This window comes from Elgaria multicarinata, chromosome 3, assembly GCF_023053635.1.
Source record: "Elgaria multicarinata webbii isolate HBS135686 ecotype San Diego chromosome 3, rElgMul1.1.pri, whole genome shotgun sequence".
Taxonomy (NCBI): Eukaryota; Metazoa; Chordata; class Lepidosauria; order Squamata; family Anguidae; genus Elgaria; species Elgaria multicarinata.
In genome coordinates this window covers 148,891,447-148,906,050 of record NC_086173.1, presented here as the reverse complement: position 1 = coordinate 148,906,050, position 14,604 = coordinate 148,891,447, and the positions used below count along the sequence as shown (strand labels likewise).

Genomic DNA, 14,604 nt, shown 5'->3' with positions numbered 1-14,604 from the left:
TAGAGTATTTTTATCCCGCATCTCAGCCAGAAAGGCTCCCGGAGCAGCTTACAATTGATCAGTACAGAAGACAGCCCCTGCCCTCAGGCTTACATTCTAAAAAAAGTCATGACACACAAGGAAAAGAGGCTGGCGAGGGAAGAGGGAGAAAAAAAGAAATTACAGAGGCTGTTCAGGCTGGTGGGAAGGCCCTGCTCCCCCCTCTCATCTCCCAATGGAGGGGCAGACCAACAACTCCTTCTTCCCCATAGGGTGAAGGTAACAGTTAGCCCTGAGGGGAAGGGGGGGAGGCAACTGAAGCAGGCTCTGATGGTCTCTGCCTACTCCTGTCTCCCTCGCTGCTTCTTCCCCATAGGGTGAAGATGACAGTTAGCCCTGTGGGGTGGGGGTGTCCAACTGAAGCAGGCTCTGATGGTCTCTGCCTCCTCCTGTCTCCCTCGCTGCTTCTTCCCCATAGGGTGAAGACGACAGTTAGCCCTGTGGGGTGGGGGTGTCCACGTGAAGCAGGCTCTGATGGTCTCTGCCTATTCCTGTCTCCCTCGCTTCTTCTTCCCTGTGGGGTGCGGGTGTCCAACTGAAGCAGGCTCTGATGGTCTCTGCCTATTCCTGTCTCCCTCGCTCCTTCCACCCCATAGGGTGAAGACGACAGTTAGCCCTGTGGGGGGGGGGGGTGCAACTGAAGCAGGCTCTGATGGTCTCTGCCTATTCCTGTCTCCCTCGCTCCTTCCACCCCATAGGGTGAAGACGACAGTTAGCCCTGTGGGGGGGGTGTCCACCTGAAGCAGGCTCTGATGGTCTCTGCCTCCTCCTGTCCCCCTCGTGTCTTCTTCCCCATAGGGTGAAGATGACAGTTAGCCCTGTGGGGTGGGGGTGTCTACCTGAAGCAGGCTCTGATGGTCTCTGCCTGCTCCTGTCTCCCTCGCTTCTTCTTCCCCATAGGGTGAAGACGACAGTTAGCCCTGTGGGGTGGGGGTGTCTACCTGAAGCAGGCTCTGATGGTCTCTGCCTATTCCTGTCTCCCTCGCTTCTTCTTCCCTGTGGGGTGCGGGTGTCCAACTGAAGCAGGCTCTGATGGTCTCTGCCTATTCCTGTCTCCCTCGCTCCTTCCACCCCATAGGGTGAAGACGACAGTTAGCCCTGTGGGGTGGAGGTGTCCACCTGAAGCAGGCTCTGATGGTCTCTGCCTGCTCCTGTCTCCCTCGCTTCTTCTTCCCCATAGGGTGAAGACGACAGTTAGCCCTGTGGGGTGGGGGTGTCCACCTGAAGCAGGCTCTGATGGTCTCTGCCTCCTCCTGTCCCCCTCGTGTCTTCTTCCCCATAGGGTGAAGACGACAGTTAGCCCTGTGGGGTGGGGGTGTCCAACTGAAGCAGGCTCTGATGGTCTCTGCCTGCTCCAGTCCTCCTCGTTTCTTCTTCCCCATAGGGTGAAGACGACAGTTAGCCCTGTGGGGTGGGGGTGTCCACCTGAAGCAGGCTCTGATGGTCTCTGCCTCCTCCTGTCCCCCTCGTGTCTTCTTCCCCATAGGGTGAAGATGACAGTTAGCCCTGTGGGGTGGGGGTGTCCACCTGAAGCAGGCACTGATGGTCTCTGCCTGCTCCTGTCTCCCTCGCTGCTTCTTCCCCATAGGGTGAAGATGACAGTTAGCCCTGTGGGGTGGAGGTGTCCACCTGAAGCAGGCTCTGATGGTCTCTGCCTCCTCCTGTCCCCCTCGTGTCTTCTTCCCCATAGGGTGAAGACGACAGTTAGCCCTGTGGGGGGGGGTGTCCACCTGAAGCAGGCTCTGATGGTCTCTGCCTCCTCCTGTCCCCCTCGTGTCTTCTTCCCCATAGGGTGAAGATGACAGTTAGCCCTGTGGGGTGGGGGTGTCTACCTGAAGCAGGCTCTGATGGTCTCTGCCTGCTCCTGTCTCCCTCGCTTCTTCTTCCCCATAGGGTGAAGACGACAGTTAGCCCTGTGGGGTGGGGGTGTCCACCTGAAGCAGGCTCTGATGGTCTCTGCCTATTCCTGTCTCCCTCGCTTCTTCTTCCCTGTGGGGTGCGGGTGTCCAACTGAAGCAGGCTCTGATGGTCTCTGCCTATTCCTGTCTCCCTCGCTCCTTCCACCCCATAGGGTGAAGACGACAGTTAGCCCTGTGGGGTGGAGGTGTCCACCTGAAGCAGGCTCTGATGGTCTCTGCCTGCTCCTGTCTCCCTCGCTTCTTCTTCCCCATAGGGTGAAGACGACAGTTAGCCCTGTGGCGTGCGGGTGTCCAACTGAAGCAGGCTCTGATGGTCTCTGCCTGCTCCAGTCCTCCTCGTTTCTTCTTCCCCATAGGGTGAAGACGACAGTTAGCCCTGTGGGGTGGGGGTGTCCACCTGAAGCAGGCTCTGATGGTCTCTGCCTCCTCCTGTCCCCCTCGTGTCTTCTTCCCCATAGGGTGAAGATGACAGTTAGCCCTGTGGGGTGGGGGTGTCCACCTGAAGCAGGCACTGATGGTCTCTGCCTGCTCCTGTCTCCCTCGCTGCTTCTTCCCCATAGGGTGAAGACGACAGTTAGCCCTGTGGGGTGCGGGTGTCCAACTGAAGCAGGCTCTGATGGTCTCTGCCTATTCCTGTCTCCCTCGCTCCTTCCACCCCATAGGGTGAAGATGACAGTTAGCCCTGTGGGGTGGGGGTGTCCACCTGAAGCAGGCTCTGATGGTCTCTGCCTCCTCCTGTCCCCCTCGTGTCTTCTTCCCCATAGGGTGAAGATGACAGTTAGCTCTGTGGGGTGGGGGTGTCCACCTGAAGCAGGCTTTGATGGTCTCTGCCTATTCCTGTCTCCATCGCTCCTTCCACCCCATAGGGTGAAGATGACAGTTAGCCCTGTGGGGTGGGGGTGTGCAACTGAAGCAGGCTCTGATGGTCTCTGCCTTCTCCAGTCCTCCTCGTTTCTTCTTCCCCATAGGGTGAAGATGACAGTTAGCCCTGTGGGGTGGGGGTGTCCACCTGAAGCAGGCTCTGATGGTCTCTGCCTCCTCCTGTCCCCCTCGTGTCTTCTTCCCCATAGGGTGAAGACGACAGTTAGCCCTGTGGGGTGGGGGTGTCCACCTGAAGCAGGCTCTGATGGTCTCTGCCTGCTCCTGTCTCCCTCGTGTCTTCTTCCCCATAGGGTGAAGATGACAGTTAGCCCTGTGGGGTGGGGGTGTCCACCTGAAGCAGGCTCTGATGGTCTCTGCCTCCTCCTGTCCCCCTCGTGTCTTCTTCCCCATAGGGTGAAGACGACAGTTAGCCCTGTGGGTGGGGGTGTCCACCTGAAGCAGGCTCTGATGGTCTCTGCCTCCTCCTGTCTCCCTCGCTGCTTCTTCCCCATAGGGTGAAGATGACATTTAGCCCTGTGGGGTGGGGGTGTCCACCTGAAGCAGGCTCTGATGGTCTCTGCCTCCTCCAGTCCCCCTCGCTTCTTCTTCCCCATAGGGTGAAGACAACAGTTAGCCCTGTGGGGTGCGGGTGTCCAACTGAAGCAGGCTCTGATGGTCTCTGCCTGCTCCTGTCCCCCTCGCTTCTTCTTCCCCATAGGGTGAAGATGACATTTAGCCCTGTGGGGTGGGGTTGTCCAACTGAAGCAGGCTCTGATGGTCTCTGCCTGCTCCTGTCTCCCTCGCTTCTTCTTCCCCATAGGGTGAAGACGACAGTTAGCCCTGTGGGGTGGGGGTGTCCAACTGAAGCAGGCTCTGATGGTCTCTGCCTCCTCCTGTCCCCCTCGTGTCTTCTTCCCCATAGGGTGAAGATGACAGTTAGCCCTGTGGGGTGGGGGTGTCCACCTGAAGCAGGCACTGATGGTCTCTGCCTGCTCCTGTCTCCCTCGCTGCTTCTTCCCCATAGGGTGAAGACGACAGTTAGCCCTGTGGGGTGCGGGTGTCCAACTGAAGCAGGCTCTGATGGTCTCTGCCTATTCCTGTCTCCCTCGCTCCTTCCACCCCATAGGGTGAAGATGACAGTTAGCCCTGTGGGGTGGGGGTGTCCACCTGAAGCAGGCTCTGATGGTCTCTGCCTCCTCCTGTCCCCCTCGTGTCTTCTTCCCCATAGGGTGAAGATGACAGTTAGCTCTGTGGGGTGGGGGTGTCCACCTGAAGCAGGCTTTGATGGTCTCTGCCTATTCCTGTCTCCATCGCTCCTTCCACCCCATAGGGTGAAGATGACAGTTAGCCCTGTGGGGTGGGGGTGTGCAACTGAAGCAGGCTCTGATGGTCTCTGCCTTCTCCAGTCCTCCTCGTTTCTTCTTCCCCATAGGGTGAAGATGACAGTTAGCCCTGTGGGGTGGGGGTGTCCACCTGAAGCAGGCTCTGATGGTCTCTGCCTCCTCCTGTCCCCCTCGTGTCTTCTTCCCCATAGGGTGAAGACGACAGTTAGCCCTGTGGGGTGGGGGTGTCCACCTGAAGCAGGCTCTGATGGTCTCTGCCTGCTCCTGTCTCCCTCGTGTCTTCTTCCCCATAGGGTGAAGATGACAGTTAGCCCTGTGGGGTGGGGGTGTCCACCTGAAGCAGGCTCTGATGGTCTCTGCCTCCTCCTGTCCCCCTCGTGTCTTCTTCCCCATAGGGTGAAGACGACAGTTAGCCCTGTGGGGGGGGGTGTCCACCTGAAGCAGGCTCTGATGGTCTCTGCCTCCTCCTGTCTCCCTCGCTGCTTCTTCCCCATAGGGTGAAGATGACATTTAGCCCTGTGGGGTGGGGGTGTCCACCTGAAGCAGGCTCTGATGGTCTCTGCCTTCTCCAGTCCTCCTCGTTTCTTCTTCCCCATAGGGTGAAGATGACAGTTAGCCCTGTGGGGTGGGGGTGTCCACCTGAAGCAGGCTCTGATGGTCTCTGCCTCCTCCTGTCCCCCTCGTGTCTTCTTCCCCATAGGGTGAAGACGACAGTTAGCCCTGTGGGGTGGGGGTGTCCACCTGAAGCAGGCTCTGATGGTCTCTGCCTGCTCCTGTCTCCCTCGTGTCTTCTTCCCCATAGGGTGAAGATGACAGTTAGCCCTGTGGGGTGGGGGTGTCCACCTGAAGCAGGCTCTGATGGTCTCTGCCTCCTCCTGTCCCCCTCGTGTCTTCTTCCCCATAGGGTGAAGACGACAGTTAGCCCTGTGGGGGGGGGTGTCCACCTGAAGCAGGCTCTGATGGTCTCTGCCTCCTCCTGTCTCCCTCGCTGCTTCTTCCCCATAGGGTGAAGATGACATTTAGCCCTGTGGGGTGGGGGTGTCCACCTGAAGCAGGCTCTGATGGTCTCTGCCTCCTCCAGTCCCCCTCGCTTCTTCTTCCCCATAGGGTGAAGACAACAGTTAGCCCTGTGGGGTGCGGGTGTCCAACTGAAGCAGGCTCTGATGGTCTCTGCCTGCTCCTGTCCCCCTCGCTTCTTCTTCCCCATAGGGTGAAGATGACATTTAGCCCTGTGGGGTGGGGTTGTCCAACTGAAGCAGGCTCTGATGGTCTCTGCCTGCTCCTGTCTCCCTCGCTTCTTCTTCCCCATAGGGTGAAGACGACAGTTAGCCCTGTGGGGTGCGGGTGTCCAACTGAAGCAGGCTCTGATGGTCTCTGCCTGCTCCTGTCTCCCTCGCTGCTTCTTCCCCATAGGGTGAAGACAACAGTTAGCCCTGTGGGGTGGGGTTGTCCAACTGAAGCAGGCTCTGATGGTCTCTGCCTGCTCCTGTCTCCCTCGCTTCTTCTTCCCCATAGGGTGAAGACGACAGTTAGCCCTGTGGGGTGCGGGTGTCCAACTGAAGCAGGCTCTGATGGTCTCTGCCTATTCCTGTCTCCCTCGCTCCTTCCACCCCATAGGGTGAAGATGACAGTTAGCCCTGTGGGGTGGAAGTGTCCACCTGAAGCAGGCTCTGATGGTCTCTGCCTATTCCTGTCTCCCTCGCTTCTTCTTCCCCATAGGGTGAAGATGACAGTTAGCCCTGTGGGGTGGAGGTGTCCACCTGAAGCAGGCTCTGATGGTCTCTGCCTGCTCCAGTCCTCCTCGTTTCTTCTTCCCCATAGGGTGAAGATGACAGTTAGCCCTGTGGGGTGGAAGTGTCCACCTGAAGCAGGCTCTGATGGTCTCTGCCTCCTCCTGTCCCCCTAGTGTCTTCTTCCCCATAGGGTGAAGATGACAGTTAGCCCTGTGGGGGGGGGTGCAACTGAAGCAGGCTCTGATGGTCTCTGCCTATTCCTGTCTCCCTCGCTCCTTCCACCCCATAGGGTGAAGACGACAGTTAGCCCTGTGGGGGGGGGGGTGTCCACCTGAAGCAGGCTCTGATGGTCTCTGCCTCCTCCTGTCCCCCTCGTGTCTTCTTCCCCATAGGGTGAAGATGACAGTTAGCCCTGTGGGGTGGGGGTGTCTACCTGAAGCAGGCTCTGATGGTCTCTGCCTGCTCCTGTCTCCCTCGCTTCTTCTTCCCCATAGGGTGAAGACGACAGTTAGCCCTGTGGGGTGGCGGTGTCCAACTGAAGCAGGCTCTGATGGTCTCTGCCTATTCCTGTCTCCATCGCTCCTTCCACCCCATAGGGTGAAGATGACAGTTAGCCCTGTGGGGTGGGGGTGTGCAACTGAAGCAGGCTCTGATGGTCTCTGCCTTCTCCAGTCCTCCTCGTTTCTTCTTCCCCATAGGGTGAAGATGACAGTTAGCCCTGTGGGGTGGGGGTGTCCACCTGAAGCAGGCTCTGATGGTCTCTGCCTCCTCCTGTCCCCCTCGTGTCTTCTTCCCCATAGGGTGAAGACGACAGTTAGCCCTGTGGGGTGGGGGTGTCCACCTGAAGCAGGCTCTGATGGTCTCTGCCTGCTCCTGTCTCCCTCGTGTCTTCTTCCCCATAGGGTGAAGATGACAGTTAGCCCTGTGGGGTGGGGGTGTCCACCTGAAGCAGGCTCTGATGGTCTCTGCCTCCTCCTGTCCCCCTCGTGTCTTCTTCCCCATAGGGTGAAGACGACAGTTAGCCCTGTGGGGGGGGGGTGTCCACCTGAAGCAGGCTCTGATGGTCTCTGCCTCCTCCTGTCTCCCTCGCTGCTTCTTCCCCATAGGGTGAAGATGACATTTAGCCCTGTGGGGTGGGGGTGTCCACCTGAAGCAGGCTCTGATGGTCTCTGCCTCCTCCAGTCCCCCTCGCTTCTTCTTCCCCATAGGGTGAAGACAACAGTTAGCCCTGTGGGGTGCGGGTGTCCAACTGAAGCAGGCTCTGATGGTCTCTGCCTGCTCCTGTCCCCCTCGCTTCTTCTTCCCCATAGGGTGAAGATGACATTTAGCCCTGTGGGGTGGGGTTGTCCAACTGAAGCAGGCTCTGATGGTCTCTGCCTGCTCCTGTCTCCCTCGCTTCTTCTTCCCCATAGGGTGAAGACGACAGTTAGCCCTGTGGGGTGCGGGTGTCCAACTGAAGCAGGCTCTGATGGTCTCTGCCTGCTCCTGTCTCCCTCGCTGCTTCTTCCCCATAGGGTGAAGACAACAGTTAGCCCTGTGGGGTGGGGTTGTCCAACTGAAGCAGGCTCTGATGGTCTCTGCCTGCTCCTGTCTCCCTCGCTTCTTCTTCCCCATAGGGTGAAGACGACAGTTAGCCCTGTGGGGTGCGGGTGTCCAACTGAAGCAGGCTCTGATGGTCTCTGCCTATTCCTGTCTCCCTCGCTCCTTCCACCCCATAGGGTGAAGATGACAGTTAGCCCTGTGGGGTGGAAGTGTCCACCTGAAGCAGGCTCTGATGGTCTCTGCCTATTCCTGTCTCCCTCGCTTCTTCTTCCCCATAGGGTGAAGATGACAGTTAGCCCTGTGGGGTGGAGGTGTCCACCTGAAGCAGGCTCTGATGGTCTCTGCCTGCTCCAGTCCTCCTCGTTTCTTCTTCCCCATAGGGTGAAGATGACAGTTAGCCCTGTGGGGTGGAAGTGTCCACCTGAAGCAGGCTCTGATGGTCTCTGCCTCCTCCTGTCCCCCTAGTGTCTTCTTCCCCATAGGGTGAAGATGACAGTTAGCCCTGTGGGGGGGGTGCAACTGAAGCAGGCTCTGATGGTCTCTGCCTTTTCCTGTCTCCCTCGCTCCTTCCACCCCATAGGGTGAAGACGACAGTTAGCCCTGTGGGGGGGGGGGTGTCCACCTGAAGCAGGCTCTGATGGTCTCTGCCTCCTCCTGTCCCCCTCGTGTCTTCTTCCCCATAGGGTGAAGATGACAGTTAGCCCTGTGGGGTGGGGGTGTCTACCTGAAGCAGGCTCTGATGGTCTCTGCCTGCTCCTGTCTCCCTCGCTTCTTCTTCCCCATAGGGTGAAGACGACAGTTAGCCCTGTGGGGTGGCGGTGTCCAACTGAAGCAGGCTCTGATGGTCTCTGCCTATTCCTGTCTCCCTTGCTTCTTCTTCCCCATAGGGTGAAGACGACAGTTAGCCCTGTGGGGGGGGGTGTGCAACTGAAGCAGGCTCTGATGGTCTCTGCCTATTCCTGTCTCCCTTGCTTCTTCTTCCCCATAGGGTGAAGACGACAGTTAGCCCTGTGGGGGGGGGGGTGTCCAACTGAAGCAGGCTCTGATGGTCTCTGCCTGCTCCTGTCTCCCTCGCTTCTTCTTCCCCATAGGGTGAAGACGACAGTTAGCCCTGTGGGGTGTGTGTGCAACTGAAGCAGGCTCTGATGGTCTCTGCCTGCTCCTGTCTCCCTCGCTCCTTCCACCCCATAGGGTGAAGATGACAGTTAGCCCTGTGGGGTGGGGGTGTCCACCTGAAGCAGGCTCTGATGGTCTCTGCCTGCTCCTGTCTCCCTCGCTCCTTCCACCCCATAGGGTGAAGATGACAGTTAGCCCTGTGGGGGGGGGGGGTGCAACTGAAGCAGGCTCTGATGGTCTCTGCCTATTCCTGTCTCCCTCGCTCCTTCCACCCCATAGGGTGAAGACGACAGTTAGCCCTGTGGGGGGGGTGTCCACCTGAAGCAGGCTCTGATGGTCTCTGCCTCCTCCTGTCCCCCTCGTGTCTTCTTCCCCATAGGGTGAAGATGACAGTTAGCCCTGTGGGGTGGGGGTGTCTACCTGAAGCAGGCTCTGATGGTCTCTGCCTGCTCCTGTCTCCCTCGCTTCTTCTTCCCCATAGGGTGAAGACGACAGTTAGCCCTGTGGGGTGGCGGTGTCCAACTGAAGCAGGCTCTGATGGTCTCTGCCTATTCCTGTCTCCCTTGCTTCTTCTTCCCCATAGGGTGAAGACGACAGTTAGCCCTGTGGGGTGTGTGTGCAACTGAAGCAGGCTCTGATGGTCTCTGCCTATTCTTGTCTCCCTTGCTTCTTCTTCCCCATAGGGTGAAGACGACAGTTAGCCCTGTGGGGTGTGTGTGCAACTGAAGCAGGCTCTGATGGTCTCTGCCTATTCCTGTCTCCCTTGCTTCTTCTTCCCCATAGGGTGAAGACGACAGTTAGCCCTGTGGGGGTGTGTGTGCAACTGAAGCAGGCTCTGATGGTCTCTGCCTATTCCTGTCTCCCTTGCTTCTTCTTCCCCATAGGGTGAAGACGACAGTTAGCCCTGTGGGGGGGGGTGTGCAACTGAAGCAGGCTCTGATGGTCTCTGCCTATTCCTGTCTCCCTTGCTTCTTCTTCCCCATAGGGTGAAGACGACAGTTAGCCCTGTGGGGGGGGGGGGTGTCCAACTGAAGCAGGCTCTGATGGTCTCTGCCTGCTCCTGTCTCCCTCGCTTCTTCTTCCCCATAGGGTGAAGACGACAGTTAGCCCTGTGGGGTGTGTGTGCAACTGAAGCAGGCTCTGATGGTCTCTGCCTGCTCCTGTCTCCCTCGCTCCTTCCACCCCATAGGGTGAAGATGACAGTTAGCCCTGTGGGGTGGGGGTGTCCACCTGAAGCAGGCTCTGATGGTCTCTGCCTGCTCCTGTCTCCCTCGCTCCTTCCACCCCATAGGGTGAAGATGACAGTTAGCCCTGTGGGGGGGGGGTGCAACTGAAGCAGGCTCTGATGGTCTCTGCCTATTCCTGTCTCCCTCGCTCCTTCCACCCCATAGGGTGAAGACGACAGTTAGCCCTGTGGGGGGGGTGTCCACCTGAAGCAGGCTCTGATGGTCTCTGCCTCCTCCTGTCCCCCTCGTGTCTTCTTCCCCATAGGGTGAAGATGACAGTTAGCCCTGTGGGGTGGGGGTGTCTACCTGAAGCAGGCTCTGATGGTCTCTGCCTGCTCCTGTCTCCCTCGCTTCTTCTTCCCCATAGGGTGAAGACGACAGTTAGCCCTGTGGGGTGGCGGTGTCCAACTGAAGCAGGCTCTGATGGTCTCTGCCTATTCCTGTCTCCCTTGCTTCTTCTTCCCCATAGGGTGAAGACGACAGTTAGCCCTGTGGGGTGTGTGTGCAACTGAAGCAGGCTCTGATGGTCTCTGCCTATTCCTGTCTCCCTTGCTTCTTCTTCCCCATAGGGTGAAGACGACAGTTAGCCCTGTGGGGTGTGTGTGCAACTGAAGCAGGCTCTGATGGTCTCTGCCTATTCCTGTCTCCCTTGCTTCTTCTTCCCCATAGGGTGAAGACGACAGTTAGCCCTGTGGGGGTGTGTGTGCAACTGAAGCAGGCTCTGATGGTCTCTGCCTATTCCTGTCTCCCTTGCTTCTTCTTCCCCATAGGGTGAAGACGACAGTTAGCCCTGTGGGGGTGTGTGTGCAACTGAAGCAGGCTCTGATGGTCTCTGCCTATTCCTGTCTCCCTTGCTTCTTCTTCCCCATAGGGTGAAGACGACAGTTAGCCCTGTGGGGTGTGTGTGCAACTGAAGCAGGCTCTGATGGTCTCTGCCTGCTCCTGTCTCCCTCGCTTCTTCTTCCCCATAGGGTGAAGACGACAGTTAGCCCTGTGGGGTGGGGTTGTCCAACTGAAGCAGGCTCTGATGGTCTCTGCCTGCTCCTGTCTCCCTCGCTTCTTCTTCCCCATAGGGTGAAGATGACATTTAGCCCTGTGGGGTGGGGTTGTCCAACTGAAGCAGGCTCTGATGGTCTCTGCCTGCTCCTGTCTCCCTTGCTTCTTCTTCCCCATAGGGTGAAGACGACAGTTAGCCCTGTGGGGTGTGTGTGCAACTGAAGCAGGCTCTGATGGTCTCTGCCTGCTCCTGTCTCCCTCGCTTCTTCTTCCCCATAGGGTGAAGACGACAGTTAGCCCTGTGGGGTGTGTGTGCAACTGAAGCAGGCTCTGATGGTCTCTGCCTGCTCCTGTCTCCCTCGCTCCTTCCACCCCATAGGGTGAAGATGACAGTTAGCCCTGTGGGGTGGGGGTGTCCACCTGAAGCAGGCTCTGATGGTCTCTGCCTGCTCCAGTCCTCCTCGTTTCTTCTTCCCCATAGGGTGAAGACGACAGTTAGCCCTGTGGGGGGGGGGGTGTCCAACTGAAGCAGGCTCTGATGGTCTCTGCCTGCTCCTGTCTCCCTCACATATTATGTCATTCATCGGACTTTACTATATCCTCTTATAGCAGTGGTGCAGGTCCAGATTGCTCTTCATGCTGGGTGATGTCATGGAGTGTGGTCCTGCCTCCTTGATGTCATCTCCTTCCTAAATTGGTGTCGGGACTTGCTTGCGTGTGTGGAAGATCACTAGGTTGTTCCCGTGCATAGCTGAGTCCTAAGCCTGCTGCATCTCATCCCTTCTGCTACCTCTGAGACTGGAGATGGCATCGGGGATGTCTGGCAATGAGGACTCGGGCAAGATGTGTGCAGGGAGAACGCCTACCCATCTCTGTCTCCATGCACAGCTGAGTTCCAACTCCTGGTGGAGGGCAACCTTGCTGCTATTTCCAGTTAGAGGTAACACAGGGGGTTCTGCTTTGGGCACATATCAACAAGGTTATTCCTGCTAATTACTCTGCCAGCCTTCATCTACTTTGTGTCCCCCAAAGGTGGCCTCATGGTGATAAAAGCAATAAATGGCATGCTTGCAGAAACCAGACATTTCAGAACATCAACATTTTCAACAAAGAATATTGTGGCAACTTAAAAACACCAATTTTATTATGGTAGAAACTTTTGTGGACTACAGCCCACTTCACCAGACAACTGTGTATGTACTCATGGGTGCGAAGTGGGGGAGAAAGGCAATGGAACGCTTTAAGTACAGCCTGTGACCGTTAGAGCATCATCCGCCTTTCAAAATGCAGTGCGAACTACCAAGTTTGAGTTGTTGGACTCTGTTTCCAATGCAATATTGTGTTAACAGAATACATAACAAAACCTGCAGACAATTCTTTTAGGAATTAGGTTTAGTAGACTTCAGAAATGGGTAAATGGAATGAGAAAACAGGCACACTGCTGATTAAAATCAGTATGATGGGGCAGGCCTTAGAGACATTAGTAATCCATAGGCATGCTCTCTCCTGCTCTGGCTCTCAGAGACTTCACTGCTCTGTTTATTTCCAGAACTGAAGTCTGGATTTCCTTATCAGCATGGAATGCTTCTCCATCCTTCCCTCCCACCACTCTGCCAATTTCATCTAAGACGTCCACCAGAGATTCAGGAACACAGGCCAGGCTGGACATGACTTCAACGGCATGAATCTTGCCCGCCAATAGATCCAACAGTGAAAGGCATTTTCTGATCCAAGACTGCTGCGTTGTGACCTTCTTCTGGAAAGCAAGCAGCTCATCACACTGGGATTGAATCTGGGGGATCTTCTCTTCCGTGGAGTTGATCCCAGCTTGCACCTCCTGCGCCTGTTGGGAGAAGCGCACAATCTCGTTGCTGTAGCCCTCCACTTCTGCTGTGCACAGGTTGACTGCCCGCTCTGCCTCAGCTACTAGATTCTCAGCTGAGTCCAGGGCTGCTTGGTAACCAACAATCATGCCAGCTCCTAGAAGGGAAGACAAATTAGTAAAGCAAAGTCAAAATTCTCTGGGGTATTCAGAGAATGGTGTGTGTGAGAGAGAATGGAGTGTGTGAGAGAGATTCTCTAGTACAGCCTTCCCAAACCTGGTGCCGTCCAGACATGTTGGACTACAACTCCCATCATTCTCAGCCAGCATGGCTCTTGGCAGTTGCAGTCCAATACAGCTAGAGGACACCAGATTGGAGGAGGCTGCTCTAGTAGGGTAATATATTTTGTTGTCCTGTAGGTACCACTAATGGTCTCAGGAGGAAAACGAACCTACCAATGAGAGTCCCAAGCCCTGGCAGGGCCATCAGACGAATGCCAATTTCCCGCCCCACCCGGTTCTTTTCCACTTCCTCGTGAGCCAATCTCAGCTGCTCCCTTGTGCTCTCTAGATGCAATTCTGCAGCTTCCAGCATCTCCTGGGACTTCTTCTCGGCTTCCCTTAAAGCAATGATCTGGGTCCTCAGGTCTGCCAAATTCCCCTTCTTCTCCTGCAGATCATCTTGTATGAGTTTCTTCACTGTGATCAAGGCCTCCGCCTGGGAATCAACTAGCTGCAGTCGGTATTCTAGCTTCTGTTCTGCCTCGGAAAAATGGCGGAATGCTTTGCTGACATGATCGCGGGTTTTAGCGCAGGTCTCCTCCTCGTATGGCCATGGAAGGAGCATAAGCCCAGTTAGGAACACAAGCTCCTGCATTCCTGCCGCCAAGTGTTCCTTGATGGATGAATGATAATTGTCATCTTGCAAGAGGGCCATAGTGAAGGGATTGGGAGCTAAAAGGAGAAACAGATTGGTGAAGATGTATTAAAATTAAGCACACTCATATAGCAAGCTTTGTGTCCCAAAATCTATTCATACATTCTGTTGAGTGAGAAGTAGGTAGATTATATAAAGAAAATTGGGATGGGGAGAAAATAAATCTGGATCCAACAGTGCATCTTTAGGCGTTTTGCAGTAGATGAGTAAGGATTTCTGAATCCCAATTGTTTATCAATGGCAACAAAATGGCACACGTACACACACACGTACTCCTGCTGCCCTACATTATACTGTTGAAATGAAGAAGTGCTAACCAGAACAAATTCCTGAGCTCAGAATTCTTTAATTCTGTGTGTATGACTTTTGTACCAGGCTCTGGTTGATGGATCTCAGGGTTGCCGGGAAAAATTAGATCCTGCAAACCTGAAGACTGCTCATACCTGGGTTAAGAGATAAAATGAAGTCCATTTACTTTGAGCATCATCAGATAAGGATTTTGTTGCATGCTCGTTACTGGGCACTTGTAGATTTTTGTGGGTCCTATTCATGACGTTGTCCACCTTCCATGCATCTCCCGTCCCTTCTAGCCTTCTTCCCATTACAAAAAAAGACCCTGATAAGTCAGATTTATTTTTAGAGATGGAACTTGCTGCTATCTCCTGCGGTGTGCAGGAAAAGCAGTGCAAAAAACCACGGCCCACTGAATGGGCCATGCGGAAGTTGTTTACTTCCTTTTCTCTGTGAGAAAGAGGAAGTATTGAGCAACAAAAGTGGGGATGGAAATACAACGGTAGGGAACCATGATTGATGGAGCATTTTGTCTCAACTGAACCAGGGATGGTCCATTTATTCTATTTATTTATTTATTACATTTCTATACCGCCCAATAGCCGGAGCTCTCTGGGCGGTTCACAAAAATTAAAACCATTCATAATATAAAACAACAGTATAAAACCATAATATAAAATACAATAAAAAAGCACAACCAGATAAAAACAGCAGCAATACAAAATTACAAATTTAAAACACCATGTTAAAATGTATTTATAGATAGTTAAAATGTTGGG

The 14,604-nt window shown here is 55.3% G+C and overlaps 1 protein-coding gene across 1 annotated transcript; it reads right to left on the bottom strand.

The window, feature by feature from the left end:
- Positions 1-12,255: 12,255 nt before the first annotated feature.
- LOC134395514 (uncharacterized) lies at positions 12,256-13,534 on the bottom strand. Its single transcript, XM_063121679.1, has 2 exons — positions 13,054-13,534; positions 12,256-12,755 (listed from the first exon to the last, which is right to left on the bottom strand). Exons 1-2 carry the CDS (start codon positions 13,532-13,534, stop codon positions 12,256-12,258), a joined length of 981 nt encoding a protein of 326 aa, XP_062977749.1.
- Between the last annotated feature and the right edge of the window lie 1,070 nt (positions 13,535-14,604).